Source organism: Pseudorca crassidens, chromosome 15 (assembly GCF_039906515.1).
Source record: "Pseudorca crassidens isolate mPseCra1 chromosome 15, mPseCra1.hap1, whole genome shotgun sequence".
Taxonomy (NCBI): Eukaryota; Metazoa; Chordata; class Mammalia; order Artiodactyla; family Delphinidae; genus Pseudorca; species Pseudorca crassidens.
In genome coordinates, this window is record NC_090310.1 from 9,600,695 (window position 1) to 9,627,643 (window position 26,949).

The following is a 26,949-nucleotide window of genomic DNA, read 5'->3' on the forward strand; positions in this document are numbered from 1 at the left end:
AGATTAAACAATTTGAGGTCACACAGCTAGTAGTTAAGTGGGTTGGCCAGGATTTAAACACAGGCAGTTTGAAATGCAACCCACAAGCTTCACTACACTATAGGTATCTCAAAGAAAGTGGCATCTGAGATGGGTCCTCTAGCAGGTTACACCCCCAACTCCCAGGATTAAAGAGAACTGGTAAAGGCTGGGATATCCACTCTTGGGAAGGAGTTAGGGAACAAATTAGGATCAAAGCTCATGAGGACAATCTCAGGAGAGTTTGGGCATCTAGCTTTGCCATGGAGGCAGTCAGCACATTTATGGAACTTTCTAGGGTTGGTCTCAATCCTCTGGATCCTGTGTGGGACACAGGTTGTGTGCTAGAGACCAACAGAAGGGGAAAGGGCCTATGGATAGTAAAGCTTAAGAGTGTGGCCTGAGACTGGCCCCGGGTGTTGCCCAAGTAGAGAAAAGGCCATTAAGCCTGGTGGGAGGGGATGGCCCCTGGATGGGCCTGGTGCTGGGAAAGCCCCAGACATACACCTTCCTATTAGTCTTCCCTCCTTTTACTTCATTCATGATAAATCACTCTCTTCTCCCTCACGCAGGGCCCTGTAGGATGACAGACCTCTCTCAACACGGGTTCCTATCCTCCAGAATCTCACCTTGGGGTGACTTTGGACTGGGAGACTTTGCTTCTCATTTAATCTTTACAATCTGAGGAGGTGGGTGATATCCTCCTCTTATGATAAAATGATAAAATTGAGACATTAAAGAGGTTAAGTAACTTGCTTGAGGTCACACAACTAGTAAGAGGCAGGGCCCAGATTACTTTGGGTCTATTGGATAGTAAAGTGGTTTTATTATCAATACTTAATAAAGATAGAGACAGAAAAGCAAACACCGAGTTAACAGCTGCCCTGTGAATGCCAGCACTGGGATAAAGTAGCAGAAGTGCTTAAATATAACAGTACTGGGCATACGTTGCAAAAATTCTGAGGTTCTTCTAAACTCTTCCTAGACACGGAAGGGTTTGGAGGATCCAATATTACCACAATCTCAATCACAAACTGGAGAAATTACCAGTGTAATGAATTCTCATTGCACATCCATTCTTCGTGATTGCTAGATGGACTTCACGTCAGGATAGAATTTTCTTCCAAAAGTAAGATGCACCAACTCGCTCGCAGGTTCAACGACAAGCTATACTCCAATCTCAACACCCCTTCCCCACCACCAATACCCAGGCGGCAAGTAGATCCTTGAAGGCAGGATTCAATAAGGGCATCCCCATTGCCTCACACGCTCAGATGCTGACCCCAATCTCACCCTTCCAGGCCTTTCGCCCCCTCTGCATTCTCAACAAATGCTCAGCTCTGCGGGGTCTCCGTCCTGGGGGAGGTAGACCTTTCTTTGGTGTTAGCAAGCGACGCCCTGGCCGTGTAGGTGTCGGAGTGGGACCTCCCCGCCCCCACTGTGTAAGTGTCGGAGTGGGACCTCCCCGCCACCTCCCCACCCCCCACCCCCCCACCAAGCGGAGGAGACCTCTGGCGTCCCTGCCAGGTCTGGAGTTCGGAAGCTAGGCGACAGAAAACACCGCGAGCCCGGCGCAGATTCCAAGGCCAGCCCGGGGCGGGGCCTTCGCAGCGCGCGGAAGGAGCCACAGGAGGTTCGGCTGGTAGGGCAAGGCTCACGTCCAAGGGTGGGGCGGGGCGGGGCAGGGGCAGGAGGCGGCCGCGGGTGAAGCCTCAGAGCTAGCACACAATGGGCCGGAGCGCCAGGGTAGGAGCCGAGCCAACGCGCCGCCGCACCACGTGGGCCGCAAAACGCGCCGGGCTGCCAAAGGCCAGCCAGCCCAGACCCGGCGCGGCGTACGTGCGCGCACGCGAGCGTGCGTGCGTGCGATTTGCGATCAGGCGGTGCGGCGGACAGCCCCGGCGGCGGGGCGGGGGGAGTTATATTGCGGGGTCCTTCCTCGCTCACCCTGGTTCCTCTCGGAGCGGAGACGGCAAATGGCGGACTTCGATACCTACGACGATCGGGCCTACAGCAGCTTCGGCGGCGGCAGAGGGTGAGGCGGGCGTGCGCGGGCCCCGGCCGGGCGCGAGAGGCGGGCGGAGTCAGGGGCCCCTGGCCCGCGGCCTTCTCGCGCGCACAGCAAGGGGCGGCGAGCGGTAGGGGCCCGGCTGGGCCGACTGAGGCCTCGTAGAGGCGCCGGGAGGAGTGGGGTCTGGAAATGGCGCGCTCGGGGAGGGTGCGGCGGCGGTTAGGCTCCCCGGGTTTTGCTCGCGGGACAGATCCCTCTCTGTGCCACCCCTCCCCCGCCGCCTACGATGTGTCTTTCCTCTGCCTCGGTCGCAGGGCCAGGCCGCAGCGGCGCTGAGTGCCCGGTAGGACGAGCTCCCGCTTCCAGCCCCATCCCCCAGTACGGCGGGGCCGGCGCGGGGCTGTGCTGCAGCGCGGGGGTGGGGGCCGCGGCCTGCCCCGCTCCAGTCCCGGTCCCGGCCGCGGCTTCCTGTTGTCAGCCTGCGCTGCAGGCCCCCTGGCCCCTTTCGCCAGGAGACCAGCGGGCTTGGTATGATCGGAAGGCCGAGAGAGGGGCGATTCCCATCCCTTTACGGGTGTGAGGCTGGGATTTGGCAGCTGGAGCCCTGGAATAGTTCGATTCACCCCGGGGTCGGGGGAGACCAACCAGAACATACACATCATAGCATTGTATTTATCCTTTCTTAGATCAGAGTGCCTTGCTGACAAGTGCTACGTGCCTACTGGCAGAAGATGTTATTCTCCCTGGTTTCTCCAGACCTGGAGAAGGAATCGCGTTTAGCTTCGTTCTGATTCTGGTCCTACACAGGCTATATGTAATTGAGGCACCTTGTTTAAAAGAAAGATCCCTGACTAGTGAAGGAAAAGCTTATGGTGTTCAATTCCAGGAACCCGCCCTAGATTATTTCTTTTTAGCCACAAGTTACCTCATACAGAATTTAGAAGATAGGCTGTAAACATCTTGTTGTTTGTCAAGGGCACACTTGGCCTTTGTGTGATTCACAGAAAGGATTACTTTCCCAGGATAACACCACAATAGTACCTACTGAGGTGTCCAGTCTCCTGGGTTTCAATCCTAAAAGTATCTTTGTTTGGTGAAGAATGATCTTTTAATACCTTGGTTTGGGAATGGCTCAAATAAAAGCTTGTTTGGGTGCGGGAGTGTACCCAGTATCATTCATGAAAGTTGGGGACATGGAAGTTGGGGGAGGTGGAGCCACCTGTTACTTCAAAGAATACTTTATTTACTAATAAAAAAGAAATAGATGTTGGATTACATGTAAAGTTAATGCTTTGGGGGTAGGTTTCTAGACATCAAATTTGTACGTCAGTCATCTTGAAATTTAATAACTAGGATTTTTTTTTCCTTCCTAGTTTCAAAAAGCATTTGGAAGTACCCAGGAAAACTCTTAAACAGAGTAGTTCAGATTAAGGCAGTTCCAAGGAATTTTAGTTGGTTTGGAACTACAGTGTTAGTCATATTATACAGAGCCTGGGGATTTTTTTTATTATTATTTTTTAATTCTGCCTTTTGACAAATTTACCAGCTGTTCTGGTGACTAGAGGTGTTCGAGTTAGACTTTCAGTGGATATCAAATTTTGACAGTTGGAGTACCTTGAACAATAGAAGTTGATCAAAAGTAAAATTCTCTTTTAAGATGCCATTTATTTATCAGAATATCAAAAGACGAGGACACTGTTAGCCATTTACCCAGATGTACTCCAAAAACTTGTATAAGAGAATAGTAGCTGGCATGATACATCTCCTAAGCTTCCTCATAAAAAGTCCTTTTACTATTAAGCACCTTCTACATCTTACCTTCTCAGAATTTTCCACTTCATCTTCATGTAAAAGTACATAGGAAATACTGCTCAGATTGCCAGAAAGTAGTTTTTAGAACCTGTCGGTGAATTTGTGTGTTCTTTGAGGCGGTGTCACAGGTGAGTCAGGAAACTTCACAGAGGACTAGACATGTAGTGATGTGATCTGTGCCAAAGCTTTCCTATTCCAGATAGTTAATATTATTTTAACTTCATCAGGTCGAAAGTTATCAGTTATTGGAATCTTTGAAATTTAGCAAGGTGATAGGATAGTTGACCAGATATTCTTCAATGATAATTTTGAGTTTTGAATTATGTTCACATCAGTACGTGTCTCAGTGCTGTTTGTTTATGTTCAGATAGAAGCTTAAGCATTATAGACGATTACCACCTATGGAAAGCTGGTCTTGTATTGCTTTGTTTGGTGCTTTTTGTTTTTTAATTTATTTATTTATTTTTGGTTGCGTTGGGTCTTCGTTGCTGCGCGCGTGCTTTCTGTGGTTGCGGCGAGTGAGGGCTGCTCTTCATTGCAGTGCGTGGGCTACTCACTGCGGTGGCTTCTCTTGTTGCAGAGCACGGGCTCTAGGCACGTGGGCTTCAGTAGTTGTGGCACACAGGCTCAGTAGTTGTGGCTCTAGGGCTCTAGAGTGCAGGCTCCGTAGTTGTGGCGCACGGGCTTAGTTGCTCTGTGGCATGTGGGATCTTCCCGGCCCAGGGCTCGAACCCGTGTCCCCTGCATTGGCAGGTGGATTCTTAACCACTGCGCCAACAGGGAAGTCCCTGTTTGGTACTTTTGTAAGGCAACTTCTCACTAGTCTAAAACACCTTAGCTAGATAAGATGTCTCAACTCTAAGCAACTTGGGTCACAGGTGAAAGGAATGGCAGGTTTGAAATATAGAGTCAAGGGGCTTCCCTGCAGTGGTTAAGAATCCACCTGCCAATGCAGGGGACATGGGTTCAAGCCCTGGCCTGGGAAGATCCCACATGCCGCGGAGCAACTAAGTCCTTGGGCCACAACTACTGAGCCTGCACTCTAGAGCCTGCGAGCCATAACTACTGAAGCCCACGCGCCTAGAGCCTGTGCTCCACAACAAGAGAAGCCACCGCAATGAGAAGCCTGCACACTGCAAGGAAGGTAGCCCCTGCTCACTGCAACTAGAGAAAGCCCGTATGCAGAAACAAAGACCCAACGCAGCCAAAAATAAAATAAATAAAAATAAATTAATTAAAAAAAAGAAGGGTCTTCTCATTTAATAAAAAAAAAAACCAAGAACTTGGGTTTTAATAATTATACATTCCCCGTAAGTTTATTTTGTAGTTGTGTGTAATAACCAGTACGGTTGTCAGGAAGCAATACTGAACAACTGCTTTATTTCCCCAGCCTATAGAGGCATGTCGCCTGCAGCAGAGGAGAGAACCAGGGACTGCATTGTTGCTCAGAAAGCAAGTCAAAACAAAATTCCAAATTATCAGGAGTTGATTGTACCATATCTTGAATGTATTTGGTTTTTCACTTTGCTAAATTATCTTTGTGGGGTTCCAGTTTTTCATTTGCTATTGACAGTAAAGTGGAGAGTAACACTGATTTTACATTTTTAACTGCAAAAGGCCTTTTGAGTGCTTAACCTAAAAGTAGCATCAATCCTGAGAATTAGATTGGAACTTGGAATTAGCAAGAATTGATATTACTGAAATGGTACCTGCTAAAAATTGATTAAGCTACAAAATTAAATATTCTTTATTAGGTTCCAGTTAGGGGATTTAGAATTCTAATCTTCGAGTCTTATAGGATTTAAGCTTGGCATCTCTGTCTAAATTTCTAAGGATATTTTAAGCCTTAAAATGGGGAAGAAAGTGTATAAAAGCTAGCTAGTTTCACTTATAACAGGATCTGTAAAGGTGTTGAAAGGCATATTCTAAAATCCTGTTTACCTATCAGATGGCAAGTTGTTTGGGTTTACTGTCATCCTTCTCTCCACTCAGTCTCCCAGTGCTTGATTCCAAGTCATTGTCCTCTTTGCGAAGTGTTGTTACCACAAATACTTGGTTTTACCAAGAGATCTCTGAGATGTCAGATGTTCAGGCAGAAGCCCTGGCTTTAGAATCAGGCAGACCAGAGCTTAAGTGTCCTCTTGGCTGTGTATGAGCAGTATGATCTGGACAAGTTTCTTTACCTCTCTGAGCCTCACTTTCCCTGCATATAAGATAGAAACTCCTCTATAGGGCTGTTGGGGAGTATTAAATGAGATGTTAAACTGTGCAGCACAGTATTTGGTCCATTAAAAATGCTTAATATTTGATAGCTGTTGATTTATAATTTTTAAAAATTTATTTATTTTTGGCTGCGTTGGGTCTTCATTGCTGCGCACGGGCTTTCTCTAGTTGCGGCGAGAGGGGGCTACTCTTTTGTTGCGGTGCGTGGGCTTCTCTTGTTGTGGAGCACAGGCTCTAGGCATGCGGGTTCAGTAGTTGTGGCACATGGGCTCTGTAGTTGTGGCTTGCAGGCTCTAGAGCACAGACTCAGTAGTTGTGGCCCACGGGCTTAGTTGCTCTGCGGCATGTGGGATCTTCCCAGACCAGGGCTCAAACCTGTGTCCCCTGCATTGGCAGGCAGATTCTTAACCACTGCACCACGAGGGAAGTCCAATTTATAATTTTTTAATTCTTAAAATAATTCCTTTGGAGTTAGAGTGGGAAAATTTCTGTTGAGGGTTAGATGGAGTGAGTTTTTATTTTCCTGTCTATATTTCTAAAGCCAATAAAGGGAAAGCTGTTCAGTTTATAGGCATAAAGCATTTGTAATGTAATACCATAAGTATGGTAAATTAGTACCAAGTAATTCATTCTTTTTATTCATTTATTTATTGGCTGCTTTGGCTCTTAGTTGCTGAGCACAGGCTTTCTCTTTCATTGCAGTGCGCGGGCTTCTCGTTGCGGTAGCTTGTTGCGGAGCATGGGCTCTAGGCGCATGGGCTTCAGTAGTTGTGGCACTCCGGCTCAATAGTTGTGGCTCGAGGGCTCTAGACTGCAGGTGCACGGGCTTAGTTGCTCCATGGCTTGTGGGATCTTCCCGGACCAGGGCTCAAACGCGTGTCTTCTGCATTGGCAAGCAGATTCTTAACCACTGTGCCACCAGGGAAGTCCCACCAAGTAATTCATTCTTTTTTTTTTTTTTTTTTTGCGGTACGCGGGCCTCTCACTGCTGTGGCCTCTCCCGTTGCGGAGCACAGGCTCCGGACGCGCGGGCTCAGCGACCATGGCTTACGGGCCCAGCCGCTCCCCGGCATGTGGGATCTTCCCGGACTGGGGCACGAACCTGTGTCCCCTGCATTGGCAGGTGGACTCTCAACCACTGCGCCACCAGGGAAGCCCAAGTAATTCATCCTTGTACATTATTGGTTTGTAACAGAACTCATGCTTGGAATATTTAAATGCTTCTGAGATTTCTAAAAAAAAAATTTTTTTTCGCATACTTTCAAAATTTATATTTCTGTTTGAAATTAACCTTAGTGTTCTGGAAAGACTTTACACAAATTCAAGAAGTCTTCCCAGAAACTTGGAACATACAAAGCAGAATGTTTGGCTGGGGGTGTGGGGGGGCATGGTCAGTCCTAGATCAGATCCACCTTCCAGTTTCCAGCTTCTGCTAGAAATGGAAGAGTGTTGGGCAAAAGACCATGCCATGCATCTTTACCTTTTCATCATTTGTGCAGCTGGTTAGACCTGCACACTCGGCACGAAGTAAGTGACCACTTGATTTTGATTGCACTTAGCAGCTGTAATGTCTAGGTTGTCTTTTTAAATAATTGAACATCCTATTTTTTTTAAGTTTGCCAACCATATGATGGTTTTTAAAATGTTCTTGATAGGACCCTCTGGATGTGCTTCAGTATGTTGATACTCTACTGAAAACATAGTACCTTCATTGCACTCCAGTATAGGATAGATGTAGCTGGTGATCTCCCTCGCTCTGCACATTGTTCTCTAATTGAAATAATCAATTGCATTTTTGGAGCCACCCACCCACCCCCTTTTTTTTTTTTTGGCCGCACCGCGGGGCTTCTGGTATCTTAGTTCCCCTGACTATGAATTGAACCTGGGCCCTTGGCAGTGAAAGCAAGGAGTCCTAACAACTGGACCGCCAGGGAATTCCCTGGAGCCTTTTGAATATCTGGCTGAGTAGAAGACAGCTCGTTTCTCATAGCTGCTTCTGTATTCACTCTTGAGGTAGGTTGTTTGGTTGACATATATGAAGAAAATCCAGCCTTACATAGGTAAGTAGTTGGAAGTGGGAGGACTTTTTAATAGCCTTTTCAGATAATTGTAGATACTCTTGTGACTGTACCAAAACTTGACAGGTGGTAATTTCCATAAAAGTTAGTTGTAACAATAAACTTTTAATACTCTTACATTAAAATCCATAGATCTATCTTATATTTTGAGTGGATCTTTTACTGTGCTTTTTTTTTTTTTTTTTTTTTTTGGCTGTATTGGGTCTTTGTTGCTGTGCGCAAGCTTTCTCTAGTTGCGGTGAGCAGGGGCTACTCTTCGTTGTGGTGCGTGAGCTTCTCATTGTCGTGGCTTCTCTTGTTGTGGAGCGTGGGCTTCAGTAGTTGTGGCACACGGGCTTAGTTGCTCCGCGGCATGTGGGATCTTCCCCGGCCAGGGCTCAAACCTGTGTCCCTTGCATTGGCAGGCAGATTCTTAACCACTGCGCCACCAGGGAAGTCCAGCTGTACATTGGTTTTTTTTTTTTTTTTGGTAACATGATACTTTGGTCATTTGGAAAATACCAGTTCACTGAGTTATGTAGCTCTTCCAAATGTTGAAGCATTTCACTATACAGTATCAAAAATCATGTTCATTAATGTCACCATCAGTTTCATCAGAAAATTTTCAGGTATTGGGAGACTGTCAAGCTTATATTGATAGATAAAAGTTCTCTAAAATTCTGGTTTTTGCTTGAAAGCCTGCGTTTTGTCATTCGCAGCAGACAATACTGTTGTTTTCCTTGAAGTGACAGGCTCACTTCATTTACAAGAAAATGTCTATGTAGCATCCGAGTCTGAACCATAGTTAGTCAGTTCTTTCAGGTAAAAATGGTGTTCCATGAAAAGAATAGCTAGTTCAGCTTGTAACTCACTTGCAGGAGTGCCTTTCCTGGAGATAACCATGTACTTCTGTAAGCAGCAGAAGTGCTTCATTCCCATTTTGTAACGGAATATTTTAAAAGTGGGTCAGTATTTAATAAAATTAATCATTTTTACCACTTTATCAAAAACATTCTTTGCAGAAGGTGGCTTTTTTTTTTTTGGCTGCGCCATGAGGCTTGTCGGATCTTTGTTCCTCCACCAGGGATTGAACCTGGGTGAAAGCGTGGACTGCTAACCACTGGACCATTAGGGAATCCACCCCCCCCTTTTTTTTTAATACTGCAAATGCATGAGTAATAGTGCAGTTTGGTGCCCCGGCCTGATTCATGCGAAGGCCAATGGCAGGATCGGTGTATGTGTTTGCTCTCTTTGACTTAACAGGGATACTACAGCCAGAAAGGTTTGACTCTGTGGGGGCAGAGCCAGAACCAAAGGAAGTACATTTTGGTGCTTTTAGAGGCCGTCTGAAAATGCAAAGAATTGTTACTTTAACTGATTTTCTGTTAACGGAGGAACCTCAGTATGGTCTAGATTGGAATTTACCAGTTGCTCATTTTACCTAATAGTTAAAGATTTTTAAAATAAATGTATTTATTATTTTTTATATTTTTATTTTTGGTTGCATTGGGTCTTCGTTGCTGCGCACAGGTTTTCTCTAGTTGCGGTGAGCGGAGGTGACTCTTGCGGTGCGCGGGCTTCTCATTGCAGTGGCTTCTCTTGATGCGGAGCATGGGCTCAGTAGTTGTGGCATGCGGGCTCTAGAGCGCACGCTCAGTAGTTGTGGCACACGGGCTTAGTTGCTCTGTGGCATGTGGGATCTTCCCGGACCAGGGCTCGAACCCATGTCCCCTGCATTGGCAGGCAGATTCTCAACCAATGCGCCACCAGGGAAGTCCAAATCTGGAACTTTTGGATTGAGTAACCTTTTTCACCCATATGAAGTTATTAAATTACTAAGCGCATTTCTTTCCTTTCATGTTAGGAGTCCAGAATTTTAGTTCATTATGATAAGTACCTTTTCCCAGTAAGAAAAGTTCCCTAAAAGACTCTGTAAACCAGAAGTCCCTTTCGTGTTCACTATTCATCTAAAACAAGGCTTTCAAACTGCCTGTTGTGTCCTGTTGGGAGATGATGAAATCAACTTAGTGTGGGTCCTGGTAAGCATCTTTTAAGGTGAAATAGAATAGACAATAGTGTGCATTATACTATGAGTTAGTACTGTTGGCAAGCTTTTTAAAATTAATTTGTGTAGTTAACATGCAGGAATGTATGCATGTATTAAGTTGTGATGTAAAATGTATTTCTTGTTGTTGTGCACAGCCTGAAAATTTTTTGAAAAATACTTAAATACAGGGCTTCCCTGGTGGCGCAGTGGTTGAGAGTCTGCCTGCCGATGCAGGGGACGCGGGTTCGTGCCCCAGTCCAGGAGGATCCCACATACCGCAGAGTGGCTGGGCCCGTGAGCCATGGCCGCTGAGCCTGCGCGTCCGGAGCCTCCGCAATGGGAGAAGCCACAGCGGTGAGAGGCCCCCATACCGCAAAAAAAAAAAAAAAAAAAAAAACTTAAGTTCATAATTGGGGATGTCTTCTGAATACATGTAACCCTCTCTTATAATCTAAATTTTTTTCCAAATAAGCGTACCCACATTGGTGAAGAAGTTACTGGCAGCCCTAAAGTAGTTGGTAGGCCTGTGGCTTCATTCCTTCCACCCTAAGTCTCAGATATTGTAATAGTTTTGGAGATAAAGCAGTGAACAAGACAGGAGCTCCTGCCTCAGAACAACTTTGCATTTCTCTGCATTGCTTTTTATATCTTACTGATGTGATTGAATTATTAAGTTCCCATTCACAGCAGAAAAGAGCTCCTTGAAATAGGGCTCATTGAAGAATTCACCATAGACACTGCTCCCTCCCCACCCCCAGTGTTTACCAGAAACTTTCAGAGGCTTTCATGCATATCCTGTAGGAATGACAGTTGTCAAGATAAAGGGATTTAATTTTGAGTGCTAATTGAAGGCCTTGGAAAATACATACACTTAGAGGAAGATCTGCTTGGAACTGAAGGGTCTTTAATCCAAGTTCATTGGACTAGTTTTTTAAAACCTAAGTTACAACTAAAATGTAATGTGGCATCTTGGATGGGATCCTGGGACAGGAAAAGGACATTAGGTGAAAGCTAGGAAAATCTGAATAAACTGAACTAGTTAGTAATGAATTAGTTGGTAATGTATTGATGTTGGTTCTGTGATTGTAACCAGTGTATCTTCCTAATGTAAGACGTTAATAGGTAGTGTAAAAGGGTGTTTATGAAATAAGGGCTTGGCTTTTGAGAGCCTAACCTTTTTTGATTATTGTCTAGAAACCAAGTAGGTTACACATTTTGATCTTTCTTTCTTTCTGCATGCTCAGAGGATTTTGTCTTTGTTGCTTACTTGGATTTTATTCAAGGTAGTCTTACTGTGATTTTATGTAGGATCTAGGATAGTGCCTCAGGCCATGTGATATATGCTAATAAGCTCTAGGTGGCACATGAAAGACCAAAGTTGTTGATCAGCCCCAATGAAACGAACTCAGTTATCACCCAGAAGTAATAGAGGGAGAGCACCTAATGTTCCAAATACCAAAGAGAGGTTAATACTCTATAGTCATGGTATCTTGGCACTGGTCTTAAAGTTTTAAGAATGACAGCAACAGTACTTAAATTCTGTATAGTTTCTAATGCACCGAGGAATCTTCGTAAAATTCTTGTCCAGAAATAATAGCATGTGGCCTTCATTTTTTATTATCTTTTACACTTTGGAAGCAAGTCTTGAGCACTTAATTTTGTTTCATCCACTTACTGACTCTAATCCCAGCCCTAATAATCTCTTCTCTTCTTTTTTCTTATAGTTGCCATTCCTCCAGTTTCCTCTCACTCCTATATATCTTTGCTTATTCACACATTATCATCTTAAGAGTTCAGTGTTTTGTCTGCTGCCTGGAAAATAGAGTCCAAGTGCCTTTTGCTCCACCCTGCAGAGACAGTGCTTGTTGCTGTCTCCTGAATTTTCTGCAGTCTTTTACTTGGGATGTGATTTCTCCTTTCTAGATGCCTGGACCCCCTTAGCTGAATTATAAGCTCCTTGAGGATAGGAACAAGTCTTAGGTTTGTGCCCTCAATATGGTGCTCTGTATTTAATAGACATTCAGATACTTTGTTGATTTGAGTGAAGAAACGTGATTTGTCTGTAGCTCCAGGTGTGATTTTGGTCACACCTGGAGTTGAAAGTTGGATTTCCTGAATGACTGAGGATGTGATTATTACTTTAAAACTTTCATATTTTTTTTTTAAATCAATAGACTGTCCCTTTGTGCAGCAGTAATGAGCGGGCAAGCCCATTGCTCAGTGGGAGCGATATGGCCTGGGAGTTTGCAGCACAGCCCTTCAGGTCTCTATTCTGAATTGCAGGGTGGTGGGGAGGTGGGGGTGTGTGCCCAGGCCTGCAGCTTTGCCTCATCTGTTGCCTGCTTTACATCCATGGCTTGTTAGTCAGCCTCCTTCTGTATAAGCAGTGTATCCTGTAGCGTGTTTAATTTACCCATAACACTTTAGAATTATTAAACTTTTGTAAAGCAATCAGTCTCTGTGAAGTGTTTTTATGGTCAATTTCAAACTCCTTTATAACATAGAAATTTGAAATATTTATAAAGTAACAGGTGAGAAAACCAAGGTACAGAGGTGATTTGGAAGAGGTCCTACACCAAGCTAAGTAAGGTGCCAGGTGTGTCTTCTGTGTTTTTAACCTGTTTTAGAAAGTGCTTTCATGTAACATAGCTTATTTAGATAATAGTCCCCTCTAAACTTAAATTAGTGTCAAAAGTATCTCATAAGAATTTTAGCTCAAAGAATTTCTGACATTTGACATTTTTATTTGATTGATGACAGAATGTATCCTTTTATTACGTCCATATGCATTCTCTGGGGTTTGTCTTCTTCACCCTTGTCTCTCAAGTTGCTGGCACACTGCAGACTCTTCATAGAGGGAATAAATTGAAATCTACCAGGCTGGCCCCAGTCCCACTGCATTGTAATGTCTTCAGTGAACTACTCAAGGAAAAGCTAAAAACCACTCAAGTCCTGTAGAACTGACCACATCAGGTAGGGCAGTATTGAGGACTGCATCGGTTAGTCTTGAAAAAATCTAGAGTGTTAAGCCACTGGCAGTTTTGTGAGGCTAGGGTGAAATGAGCAAGTTGATGGGCTTGGGTTAGCTCTTTCCACATCTCCAGCTCTTAAAGTACTGCTTGCCTGAAGCAGGATTTTTCTATCTTTGCAAAGACAGATCTGGCTTCTGATCCTGCTGCATTCTTGCTAGTGCCCCCCCTCCTCAGTAGCATTCACCTGGGCAGCGGTCCTTATCAAGGCTTGCTTACATGGCTTTCTGTACTCAGTCAGAGGTCGGTTGACCCTATCTTTTCAGTCCTCTGTCCAGCACCCCACAGAAGTTCTCATGTGCCCTTTTAGCAAGACTTCCTACCTCCATTTTCTTGCTTCATCAAACAGACACCTGCCAAATTTATCATTTCTTCATCCTCACCTTCATGTTGAATTTTTAAAAAATCATTGTAGCCCTTTGCTTTTTTACATGTCTATGTAAATGTATACACAAACATGCATGTATGCATTTACAGTTATTTATGTTTTATATGTGCTACTCAGGTGTAAGCTATTCCAGGACAAGGGGCTGTTTTCCACCAGATGTTTAATAAATGTTGAGTAGATGAATTTAAAGTGTTTTTAATTATAGTTGGTCCCCTGTTTTGACAGTTTTCCAAGTGTTTATACTGTATTTTATATGTTCAGTACCCAGCCCCAAAGAGTATCTTACTGAGAATATTTTAGGTTTTATGGGGTTTTTTTGTTGTTGGTGGGTTTTTTTGTTTGTTTGGCTGCATTGGGTCTTCGTTGCTGCGCGTGGGCTTTCTCTAGTTGCGGCGAGCGGGGGCTACTCTTCATTGCAGTGGTTTCTCTTGTTGCAGAGCACAGGCTCTAGGCGTGTGGGCTTCAGTAGTTGTGGCACGCGGGCTCAGTAGTTGTGGCGCACGGCTTAGTTGCTCCGCGGCATGTGGGATCTTCCCCAGCTAGGGCTCGAGCCCTAGTTCCCTGCACTGGCAAGAGGATTCTTAACCACTGCGCCACCAGGGAAGTCCCAGTTTTATGGTTATTGAAATGCAAAATAAGTCACATTCACTTGTAAGCCTATTTTTCTGGTATTAGGACAGAATGCAGGATTTTTCTGTTGGGAAGCAGCAGTTCTGAGGTAATTAAACTTAAAATTTTTAGCCATCTAATAATTACTTCATAGCCTGGTTCTTCTGCTTAAAAAAAAAAAAAGAAAGCGTTGTCTTAAAGACTGGTATTTATTATCAAATATTTGAGATATCTGGAATTTGTGTCAGGCAAGATGTGGAATCTCTTTCATGATATTTCTAGCAATATATGAATTTTAAAAATCAAGTTACTTTCGAAGACCTGGTATTAATATATATTCTGCCAAAAGAAAGGAAGGTTGACTTTAAGCAGATTTTTGACTGATATGAGGAGACTCTTTAGCTTTAAATGTCTCTTAAAGAAAAACAACACCTCCCCCTTTTAAATTTGTTTTCTCCTGTGTTCTGCAAACATTTTATTTTGAAATTTTTCAAGTCTTCAGTAAAGTTGAAAGAATGCAATACGATGGACACTGGTAGATGTCACAAGTTTCACACTTGCTTTATCTTTATATATTCGTGCATGCACACATGGCTTTATGCTGAACCCTTTGAAAATAAATGGCTGTCCTGACACTTCACTCCTAAGTACTTTGTCTCTCCTGAGAACAGAGGCATCCTACTAACTTCAGTACCAATTAATCACTCCTAAGAAATTTAATGCTCACAATAATATTTATACTCATCAGATTCAGATTTCTCCATCTGCTTTTTCTTTTATGGCTGTGTGTTCCAGGATCCAAAGATCACATGTAGCATTGGTTATCATTTCGTTAGTTCCCCTGCCTTTTTTGTCTTTCATGACTTTTACATATTTGAAGAATCTGTGCCAAAATAGAAGGCACATTTAAATTTCTCCCATTATTAGTGATACTAAGTTCAGTTACCTGGTTGCAGTAGTGACTGGCAGATTCATTTTATCAGTGTTTTGGCATCCTTTGAGCCTTGCCTGAATCAGTCACTACTACATTGGTGGTTGCAGAGTAGAGGTTTTCTAATTACATGATTCCTCCTACATTTTTTAGCTGACAGCCTTATTGATGTAAAGAAGAGCTCCCTTCCCATTAATTTAGTAGACCATCTATTAGAGCAATGTAGGTTCAGAGCAGAATTGATCAGAAAGTATAGAGTTCCCATATGCCCTCTGCCCTCACAAATGCACAGGGGCACAGCTTCCCCTGCTGCCAACATCTGCACCAGAGTAGTACATTTGTTCCAATCAATGAATCTGCATTGACAATGTCATTATCACCCAATGTCCATAGTTAACATTAGGGTTCACTCTTGGTGTTGTCCATTCTGTGCTATGGGTTTTGACAAATGTATAATGGCCCCATTTATTTTTTTGTTTGTTTTTAAAATATTTATTTGGCTGCAGTTGGTCTTAGTTGAGGCACGCAGGATCCTCAGTTGCGTCATGCAGGCTCTTAGTTGCATTATGTGGGATCTAGTTCCCTGACCAGGGATCAAACCTGGGCCCCCTGCGTTGGGAGCGTGGAGTCTTAACCACTGGACCACCAGGGGGAAGTCCCGTGGCCCTATTTATTTATTTGTTTGTTTGCTTTTTGTGGTTTTTTTTTTTTTGGCTGAGTTGGGTCTTCGTTGCTGCGCATGGGCCTCCTCTAGTTGCGGCGAGCGGGGGCTACTGTTTGCTGCGGTACGCGGGCTTGTCATTGCAGTGGCTTCTCTTGTTGCGGAGCACAGGCTCTAGGCGTGTGGGCTCAGTAGTTGCGGCACGTGGGCTCAGTAGTTGTGACTCGCAGGCTCTAGAGTGCAGGCTCAGCAGTTGTGGCACACGGGCTTAGTTGTTCCACGGCATGTGGGATCTTTCCAGACCAGGGCTCGAACCCATGTCCCCTGAATTGGCAGGCGGATTCCCAACCGCTGCGCCACCAGGGAAGGTGGTCCCATTTATTTTTAAATTATCTATAAAACATTGTAAACCTCAGGTGTTAGACGGCAGTTATTATGGTCATTGTTACTCTACACATGTGAACTATGTGACAGGCAGTGTATGACGCACCATATGTTATTTCTCAATAATTCAAGGTCTCTCTTAGTATTAACCCAGTTTTCCAAATAAGGCTTAGAGAAATTGAGTAACTCCTCAAGATTATATGGTGGAGTAAGTATGTGGTAGAGCTCGGATTTAAACCAGTGAGTACGCAGATTAGCCATGATATGGTGGAGTCAGGGTCCTGCCACTTTTAAGCTCTGTAACCATAGACAAGCTAAACACCTCTTGACTTAGCTGAGGAAATGACATTGACGTTTAAATGAATTAGTAATATGCACCTTGTGTTTGAGGATCCAGTGAGGTAGTGCATGGGGGAGTGGAGAGTAATATGTACAATACATAGTACTTGCTGCACAAAATCTAAAATTTTTATTAGAGCATATTATCTATAATCAGCAAGAAACAATTGTATTGTGAATGAGTTAAACTTCAGCTTCAGGGTAATAAGTGGACACTCCATTTCTGTGTGTGTTAGTGTTATCGGGTGTGAAGGAGGGCATTGGCTTAGGTTCTTTTCTCCTATTCTTAGTGAATAGGAGAGAACCACTTGTCTGTAGGAGGATGTTAATGTTTGGATTCGATTCTCCAGGGAAATGTACGTTCACAGAGATTCTGTGTTTCTGTGGACATTTCTGTCATCCAGAAATAAGCATGTTTTTCATAAATATTTTGGAATACTCTATTATTTCAAGGAGATGTTACTGTACACATTATATAGGATTATTTTGCCTGGGTGGTGTGGCTGAGTGGGAGACATTTTCCTTGGCCCTCTGGGGCAAGTACACAGGGGCAGAGTTGAATCCTGTCTGTTTCCCCTCCTAGGTCCCGTGGCAGTGCTGGTGGCCATGGTTCCCGTAGCCAGAAGGAGCTGCCCACAGAGCCCCCCTACACAGCATATGTAGGAAATCTACCTTTTAATACGGTGCAGGGCGACATAGACGCTATCTTTAAGGATCTCAGCATAAGGAGTGTACGGCTAGTCAGAGACAAAGACACAGACAAATTTAAAGGTGAGTTTGGGGGATTTTTACTGTGCATTATTGTAAGGGGAGGAGGGTCTAAACCAGAGGGCTCTAATTATGAAAGTGTTTCAATGAAAGTGTTCCGAACGTTTGCCTACTCCACGCAGTTGAAATAAACATTTATTAGCGCTTTAACGCGTAGGCCTTCAGTTCTATTTGGGGGGGAAAGTGTTATACATAATCTAGTTTGTAGAAATATGTGGCATATGCCCAAGTAAATCTGGTGTTTTCCTGAGCTATATAGCAATCCTGTCTCTGCCAGAAAAGGAGTTACCAGAAAAGAAATGAACAGATAAAACTCAGGACTTTTCAGGTGCATATCACCTTGGCCGACTCCTGCATTTTTAGGGGGTAGTTTTTCTGTAATCTAGTTTATTATGAAATCCAAAAGGTAACCTAGTACTTGTTGTCACTATACATTTGTGATTTCAGAGCATGTGTTTAGGGAAATGATTGGCTCAAATTTCAGATAAAGTTAAGTGTCTGTAGGTTAGTCTTTCAGGTTCTTGAGCAGAGGAGTAAGAATGAGGAACCAGATGGGCATTATCCAACTTCCAAGGCTTCCTAAAGGGAAATGTGCCCTGTATTTAAGTGCGTGATGCCAGATACAAGGGCATTTGGTTTGCTTTATTTACCCAGAAGTACATCCATGAAAGGCACACAGGCTGTGGGGCTGTAGAAGAAGCAGGGGTGCTGCTCAGCAGAGCGGTTCCATAGTTTTGTTGTTCTGAAAGCCTTCTGACTTAAGAACCTGGAGCCTTGTTATAGTAAGTGATCAAACAGTGAAAAAGAATGTATCAGTTAAGCTTGGAGCAGTAAGTCCTGCTGCTAGGAAGCGTTAGGAATGCAAATTTAAGGTAAAAATGTGTGGGTGAAGCCAGCCTTTGGGCTGAGTCAGCAGCAGCAGAGATTGTCTCATAGAAGGGCATCTTTAGTTTCAGCAGCTCTGGAGTGTGAGATGAGTGGGAGCTCTGGAGTGACTAGGCTCTTGTTGCCTCTTTGAACTTGCAAGTAGTTTTCTCAGTTCTTCTAAGCATTGAATCCACTTAGGGGAAAAGGCATGGATGGGGAGGTGGAGTATGGTTGGGGGTGGAGGACGGGGAACTCTACAGCCAAGCAGTACATTCTTTGTGTAAGCAAATGGCGAACAGGAAAAGTTTGGACCCAGGCTTTAGAAGCACTTGCAGTCTAGTGGGCTTTGAAGGTGAAGTGTAATCGTCATACAGGATGGGGATCGGGAGGGTGGTGATACAGGGTGCAGTGTGAGCATACGGGGCAGGGGGAGTGCTTAACCCAGATTTAACCGAGAGGGCATGGACAAGAGTGTTGCAGCTAGAAGGAAAAGCTTATTCAGAGGTTAGAGGTGAGAGAGAGGGTGTGGTTTCTTCTGCCTGGAGTGTCCTCTGCTTACAGGCCTGTGTCAGAATCTAGCGTTAGAGACTCAAGTTGTCAATAAAGCATGCTGCACCAAGGCCATCTGTCTTTAATTAATTAGCATGCTGAGGAGGATGTGCTTGTGGCCGAGGGTATGTTTTTTAGCTTTGTAAAACAAGTTTTATACCAGCTACCTGAGTAGTAAGTAATGGCGCCCTCAGCCTGTTCCATCAAAGCATGCTTGGTATCGAATTTGAAGTCTGTGTCTTAAAGCCCCTGTTAGGTTATATGAAAGTCGTTCAGAAGTCAGAACTAACAGCTCTTCAGTGACCCAAGAAGGTTTTAATATTATGGTTAAAACATAAAGCTTTATAAAAACACAGCTACTATTTCAGTACCTATTTGATTAGCACTTTCTGTTAGAATATAATTAAGAGGGGAAAAAATATAATTAAGAGGGAGGAATACCAGTCAAGTTCTATTTATTAGAAAGTAAAATATGCTCTTTCAGGTTCTGCAAGTCTGCTACCATCTCGATGCAACAGAAGTGGTAGTTATGATGTAGGGAAATGGTACAGACAGGGATCCCACCTTATCTTTAACTCGGAATTCCTTGAGGAAATCGGGGGTTTGTTTTCTCTTACAGGATTCTGCTATGTAGAATTTGATGAAGTGGATTCCCTTAAGGAAGCCTTGACATACGATGGTGCAGTAAGTATATTCAGGTTTTCTCTGTGGTGGTAGTAGTTGAGATTTTTTTCTTGCCAGTACTTACAGTGTTTTCCACTTATTAGCTCTTGGGTGACCGGTCACTTCGTGTGGACATTGCAGAAGGCAGAAAACAAGATAAAGGCGGCTTTGGATTCAGGAAAGGTGGACCAGATGACAGAGGTGATTGGTTCTTCTACAACTGAGCATAAAACTTGCTGTATGCCCACTGATTACAGCTCTTGAAGGTTACCAGAAGAACTCTTATCTTGTAGGTCTGATAGGTGTTTATGAGCTTTTAAAAATGTGTAAAATCTTAGAAAGAATGGATGATGCTTCTGCAAGCCTGGGTTTTTTTCTTCCTGTTGGCAGCAAAAACTCTTATAATTTCATTGAACTTCCCATCACATGAGTTGTACGTCTTCCCAATGAATTTTTCCATGTTTGTGCAGCAAGGTAATGATACGACCTCAACTTTATCTTTTTTGTGTATCCTCAGGAATGGGTGGCTCTCAAGAATCTAGAGGTGGATGGGATTCCCGGGATGACTGCAATTCCGGTATCAGTATTTAAAGTATCACCACTTCCCTTTTCGGTGGCCTTGCTGCTATTGTACATTTCTTGTGAGTAGCCCGCCTGGCCGGACTACTTTAGTTCCTTTCACAAATGAAACTGTCCGAAAAGGTACCCAGGCATGCAATAAGCCTCTGTTAGAACCTCAGTGTTTGGGGTAGGACTTGAAAGCTTCCACATCGTGGGCAAGTTGGACTGATCCGCCTTATTTTGTTACCTTTTCTTAGTCTACTCTTCTTATATGTGCCTGTGTCTCATGCTGAGTCTTTCTCAGGGTTTAGCCCAGGGGAGCCCCTTGATGATGCTTGTGTGTATGGCATGAATAGAAGTACTACTATTTCTAGAAGTCTGAAGGTTCTAGAAGCTTACAGAAAGCCTCATACTAATGGTTCCTGGTGGCTCCCTCTTAGATGGTAATAGGTAGTCCTGATGACCTCTTTGTCTCTTAAAGGGCGTGGAGCACCTGTCCCTTAAGTGGACATAATCCACTTTATCATTGCTTTTCTTAACTCATCAAAGCATACCAGTGGGTGCCTCCTTGTGTCAACTCAAGAGGTCAGTTTGCATGCCAGGCTTTGAAGGGTTGATCTCCTAAACATCTCTTCATCTCTTTACTTGTTTTTTTTTTTAATTATCAAGGTAAATCATATGGTAAAAATGTCCATTGTAACCATAAGGTAGAGAATGAAAAACAAGTCTGTTTTCTTTCCTACAAACTTGAGGTTGTCTCTGCATTTGCCACCACATAAGATGAGATCATTAGTGCCTGCCCCCCCATCACCCCCCCCAATCAAAACAAAAATCAGTAGAAAGTAACTGGTAAGTATGGGAGGAACTTGTCTTGTGAGTCGAAATTTTTTAAAAGTTCATTCCAGTACTGTGTTAGCTAAACAGATTACTGCTTATATCTGTTGAATAATTTAATTCCTAAAAGTCCTATAGCCAATCAGAAATGAGCTTATTCATAAAAGTACAGTATAATCCAGTAAACCTGTAATTTTATGTATAAGCTAGTCTCTGATTGAAAAATGCAACAGATGTCATCTCAAAGCCACCTCAGGTGTAGTAGTTAGTGACTTGATGAGTGGTGGTCTCCAATCTGCCAGTTTTGCCTTTCCTAGTACTGTAGAAATAGTACAGTGAGCTCACAGCTTTGGAGGTTACCAAAGGAACTGATGTCTTTCTACTGCTGGCTTAGCTTGGGCTTTTTTACTCTGAAGCAAGACATATAGTGAACATAGCCAGAGAAGCTACCTTGCCACCAACCAGTGTAAACTACAGTGTTCTGGTAATAATCTAAAACCAGCAGTGCGCACGTGGTGGGGTACGGCCTATATACATTATTTGTATAGGTAGACCATTTTTACTCTGTAGAATAATGCCTTTTTTTAAATGACATACTCTCATTGTAAAAAAAATTTTTTTTTAAGCAGTACAAAAAAATATATAAAGAAGAAAACAAATAAGAAAGTCCCTGTCAACCAGAAATAGGCAGTGTGCTTTTATTTATTTTTTATCTTTTTTTTTTTTTTGGCCGTGCCATGCAGCATGCAGGATCTTAGTTTCCCACTAGGGATCGAACCCGCGCCCCCTGCAGTGGAAGTGCGGAGTCTTAACCACTGGACCACCAGGGAAGTCCCTAGGCGGTGTGTTAAACTAAACTTCGTAAAGAAAGCTCAGAAGATTTTCATGAATAGTGTGCCTCCTAGAAATCTGTCATCAAACTTGATGAAAAGATAATTGTTAGTGTCAAACCTTGGTTCCCCACCCCCCATAATCTTCCCATCGCTCATATCATAAGAGTTTTGAAATGAGGTGGTCACTTGATGTTAATGTACACTAGGTTTTGGGGTTTTTCCCCACTATACTTTGTCTCATGGACCTGGACAAAGTAGCAGTTGTGTTTATGTGCCTTGTCAGTGTGGGTGTGAGTTAATTTGTTTTATGCTAAACACTGGTAGCAAAAATTAATCTCATTAAGAGGGAAGTAACTTTACTTTCATAATCAGTGTGGAAAGGTACACACAGTTTAGTTTGGGGGAAATGTCAGGTTAAATGTTTGAATACTAATTAAGCTTGTTTAATGAATGGTGTATCCTCTCTGGTTGATAGAAAAGATTTTGTAAAGAAACTTATACTTGATGATATGCTTCCAAAATGGGTTTTCCCCCAAAGCAGTGCTCCTGTTGGTCTGAACCTTCTTAGAATTGTTTTCATTACTTGTTTTGTTAAAATTGAAATTGTTCGATTTAGTCTCTGAACTGAGTTTCAGATAACTTGATCAATTTAAAAATTCCTTGCTACCCTTAAAGAACAAAAGAACCCCACTATTGCAGATAGTTAATTCTCCATATTCACAGTAGTTAGGTTCTTTAAAACCACTGCAAACAGCAAATTGGCGGATACGGAGCCATCGCTCATAGAGGAAATACACAGGCTCCTGTGAGCCTCTGGTCATATTTTTGTCAGCCATTCAATACATAACCTTGCTTTATGTGTTTGTGTTTAAAGACGCCTTGTTTAATATATATAGTTGATTGATTAACAATGAACTCACGGCCAGCAGCACTGTAACTCATGCCTGCGTGAGGCTTCTTTAACAAGGCACATCCCAGCCTTGCACTTAGGAGTACTAGACAGCACTTCAGCATGATGTTTGGGTGCTGTTTTATTTTAACAGCAAAATCACTAACAAAAAGCACAAAAGAGCAGAAAGCCTGGCACTAAATAGATTGTGAAAAGGACACTTGTTTACTGTTTGAGCTGAGACAAGGCAGAGTGTTGGCTCATTCAACCCTCAGCTGGGAATGTATGTGTCAGGTGACAGACGTTTCACTGCTCTGTGCATGTCTGAATGACAGCGAAAGGCCCCAAGTATTGATTTCAGGGTTACAAATAAATTTTAGTGAGTAGACAAATTTGCAAACGTGAAATCTATGAATAATGGGAATCAACTATTTAGTAGAAGAATATTTCTCAAGCTCAGGATCCTTCTTCAAGGATAAGTTCCTGCAAAGCTTTGAGCAATTGCACTGTCCTTGGAGTGAGTAAAAATAGTCACCTTCAGGAGCTTAAACAGAGGGGGCAAGCTCATTTGTTTAATTATAGTCTTATTGCTTAAATTTTTACTGAAAGTTAAGTTGGTTATACTGTTAAAAGGTTAATTATCTTAACCTCCCCCTATGACTTTCAGTTAAATGCAAAACTAAATAAGCCTTAAGGTTCTTAAAGTCCATTGAGAAGATATTCTTCACACTGATGAGAATTGTAACTTTTTTAATATAAATTTACTTATTTATTTATTTTTCGCTGCGTTGGGTCTTTGTTGCTGTGCATGGGTTTTCTCTAGTTGTGGTGAGCAGGGGCTTCTCTTCGTTGCGGTGCGTGGGCTTCTCGTTGCGGTGGCTTCTCTTGTTGCGGAGCACAGGCTCTAGGCGCGTGGGCGTCAGTAGTTGTGGCTCGTGGGCTCTTGAGCTCAGGCTCAGTAGTTGTGGCGCATGGGCTTAGGTGCTCCGCGGCATGTGGGATCTTCCCAGACCAGGGCTCGAACCCGTGTCTCCTGCATTGGCAGGAGGATTCTTAACTACTGCGCCACCAGGGAAGTCCAAATTGCAACTTACTTTTTAATTCTAAATGAGATGCAGTTTACTTCTGTTGGTAATTATTTTAGCGGTGCACAAATGAATGGGGTGTGGGAACCCTTTGCAGCCAGAGGAGGTGTGGGTTGGGTCTGCGGTTCCTGCTCTCTGGCGCCCTCTCTGGGAAGGGAGTGGGCCTGATCACAGCTTTGTTTACACACAGGTGCTTTGCTTTTAGAATGATCCACACCCGAATCGCAGCAGAAACAGAAAAATGGGGGATGTCACCCAGAGGTGACTTTGTATTTTTATTTTGTCTTCATATCTAGCTTTTTCCTTTTGATTTTGTGTTCTAAATTATAACTTCTAAATTTCAGGTTTATCTTTTTTAATAACTGTATAGATTGTATTAGAAAACAATAAAACGGTGCTTTGAGCATTTTTGTGTTAAGCCATATTAGAATATTATGGACTTTTCCTGCAAGCTAAGAATTTACAGCTCGTTTTATTTTTCTCTCCTAAGATTCTTTTTTTATTTTAGAAGTCTGTTAGCATTGAAATTACCCAACAGATTCACGTTTGGACTCATTTTGTATGCACTTTTGATGCTGGACAAACTAAAGAATTTAAAATTAATTCACACAAGCTATGTTATCAGCTTTGAGACAGTAGTTTAAAAGATAATTCAATGTCATCTTCCTCCTTCAGGCTTCAGGGATGACTTCTTAGGAGGCAGGGGAGGGAGTCGCCCAGGTGACCGGCGAACAGGCCCCCCAATGGGAAGTCGTTTCAGAGATGGCCCTCCCCTTCGAGGGCCCAATATGGATTTCAGAGAACCAACAGAAGGTATGACGATAACGTGAACGTGTAAATGGAGCTCTGAAGGGTGTCTTCTCGTGACACATTTGTAAGCCATGTTGTGTTTCCCTCCCCCAGAGGAAAGAGCACAGAGACCACGGCTCCAGCTTAAACCTCGAACAGTTGCAACGCCCCTCAATCAAGTAGCCAACCCCAACTCTGCTATCTTCGGGGGAGCCAGGCCCAGAGAGGAAGTCGTTCACAAGGAGCAAGAATGAGCTTGCGGTTGGGAGGGAATGGGATGTGGGGGGGGTTCGAGCGAGAGCACAGCCTGGCTGCCCCCCAGACCGGCAGTCCTGCAGTTACCATTCCTGCGCCTGACCTTTGTCCTCCTTTCTTACAATGGAAACACAGAGCTTGTGAGTGCATGTCAGCAGTTAACAAGTGGTTTTTAGTACATTCTTGGCTTTGCTGAATCTACCTAGTGCCTGTTTTGTGCTTTTTTTTTTTTTTCTTTTTTTCCTTCCTGCCACTCCTTTCCTATTTTCCTTCTGTCCTTTTTCCTTCTCGCTCCTTGTTTCTTTCCAGCACATGAGTTTCTTTAGAGGGACAGAGGCAGCTGCCATGCGGGAGTTCTTTATATTGAAATGCTGCTTCATTTCTCTCCTTTGCTTTTCTGTTTTTCCTTTAGCCACACTGGGCGTTTCCTTTGATTTTTCTCAGCAACCTGCATGTTGAGTTCTGTATTGCTGTGGCTTCCAAGAAAAAAAAAACAGGTCACAAATTGGATAGCATCTTGTTTTTATTCAGCTGTTATCAACATACAGAATTTGGGACACATTGCTTTCAAAACAAGGATAAAATATCTGTTGATCTTTGCAAATTCCTTCCTGTAACTATTTATAGATAGTCCTGACTCCATTACTCCCTCCCCAGATGGGAGAATAGGCTTACATTTCAAACAGCAAAACCTAAAAAGATAATGTGAACTGCTGGCAGGGTGCACATAGGAGATAAATTGAATACACTGCTGTGTTCACATGCTTTATTATTGCTCTTTCAATACCGTGTCCAAACTGGTTCCCTTCTTTCACTGGCCGTCTTAGAGGCTCCTCTGTGGCTGGATGTAGCGAACTGCTGTCTGGTTTCCTTTCTGCTGGCTGCAGAGGTGCATTGGGCACTGCAGGTGGTAGCGCGGTGCTGGGCTCACTTCCTAGTGCGGACGCTGCTTCCTCTCAAACCCCTGTTGTCGTGTGTTCTGCATCACTCCCTGTGTTTATCTGTTCCCTGATACAAGTAATAGTGAGATACTGTGCTTCCCACCATCTCTTAATTTTAGAGTGAAAGAATGGGCCTAGAATGACTCTCTTTCACTTGATGAATTGAGAATTTGACTATGCAGAGCTGTCAGGTAACTGGTAGGTGGCTTGAGGTCACTAGTTCTCAGCTTTAGGACGTTCACTGCCACGTACAGTGTTCAGCACTCACCCAGGCTCGGCAGCAGCTTTTGAGCTTGAACACCTCTGTGTGAACAAATTCTTGAGCGCCCGAGTCCCACTTCATCCAATTGGGAGCAGTTCAGGGTCAGCTAGAGCCCCGGAAAAGAGAGACCCTCACCAGCATGACTGGAGGGCCGGGGGCAGGCTGGCCCACGCGGTGTGCTTAGAAAGTAGCTCCTCACTAGCTGCCATCCTCGGCCCCTCTTACTTTGTCTTTGTCACCAGGTCTCAGCAATTTACAGAACTCTCCCTCCTTTCCTTCCTTCCACCTGTCATGTTTGCTTCTGAAATAAGAACCATTTGTGTAACACCAATACTTACCTTAAGAAAGACATGCATTATGTGGTTGTAATCAAACCTGATGCTTTCAGATGACCTACTTACATCTTCAGTGTGGAAAAGATTAAGAACAAAACAAATTCATCTAAACTTCTGGGCAATCCAGTTGACTTTTAAATGTAAGAATGGAATTCCAAACACTTAACACATTCAGCTATATGACAGAAAGTAAATCTATGGATATGGTATTTTGTGAATGATCTTTTAAATAAAAGAAAACCTTACGTAATATTTAATGCTTGTCTTTATTTTTGAGTTGTTTTTTAGCTGCTTGTGAAGTTAATTTTAAATTTGGAAAGTAGTGTCCAAATTTAGTGGAATGTACTGCGGAGTGAGCAAAGCGTCTTGCTTTCGGAAGTTACAAGATTTGTGAAATTATTTTAGAAGCTGGTGATGATCAGAGATGGGATGCCAACTTTCTTCCTGTTTTTTTTTTCCCCCAAAAAACTAATTTCTCTCTTTTTGAGGGGGGGGGGTTAAATTTATTTTTGGCTGCGTTGGCTCTTCATTGCTGCGCACGGGCTTTCTCTAGTTGGGGCGAGCGGGGGCTACTCTTTGTTGCAGTGTGTGGGCTTTTCATTGCAGTGGCTTCTCTTGTTGTGGAGCATGGGCTCTAGGCGCGCGGGCTTCAGCAGTTGAGACGGGAAGGTACGTCTTTCTCCAAATAAGCACCTAAATAAATAGGGTCATTTTCATAAAAGTGTGTACCACCTATGTGAGTGTTCCAGAGATAGGTTTAGACAGATAGTTGACATCTGGTTTCTCTCTGCTATTCTTGAACTGGTTTC

General features: G+C 43.4%; 1 protein-coding gene across 2 annotated transcripts; it reads left to right on the forward strand.

Annotated features, from left to right (window-relative positions):
• The first annotated feature begins 1,894 nt into the window (after positions 1-1,894).
• EIF4H (eukaryotic translation initiation factor 4H) lies at positions 1,895-26,392 on the forward strand. Of its 2 annotated transcripts, XM_067705928.1 has the most exons (7): positions 1,895-2,053; positions 17,093-17,280; positions 19,313-19,377; positions 19,461-19,557; positions 19,874-19,933; positions 24,234-24,371; positions 24,462-26,392. In XM_067705928.1, exons 1-7 carry the CDS (start codon positions 1,995-1,997, stop codon positions 24,599-24,601), a joined length of 747 nt encoding a protein of 248 aa, XP_067562029.1. In that variant the 5' UTR covers positions 1,895-1,994; the 3' UTR covers positions 24,602-26,392. The 2 variants fall into 2 exon arrangements, with proteins under 2 accessions (XP_067562029.1, XP_067562030.1); XM_067705929.1 differs by lacking the exon at positions 19,874-19,933.
• Positions 26,393-26,949: the final 557 nt, after the last annotated feature.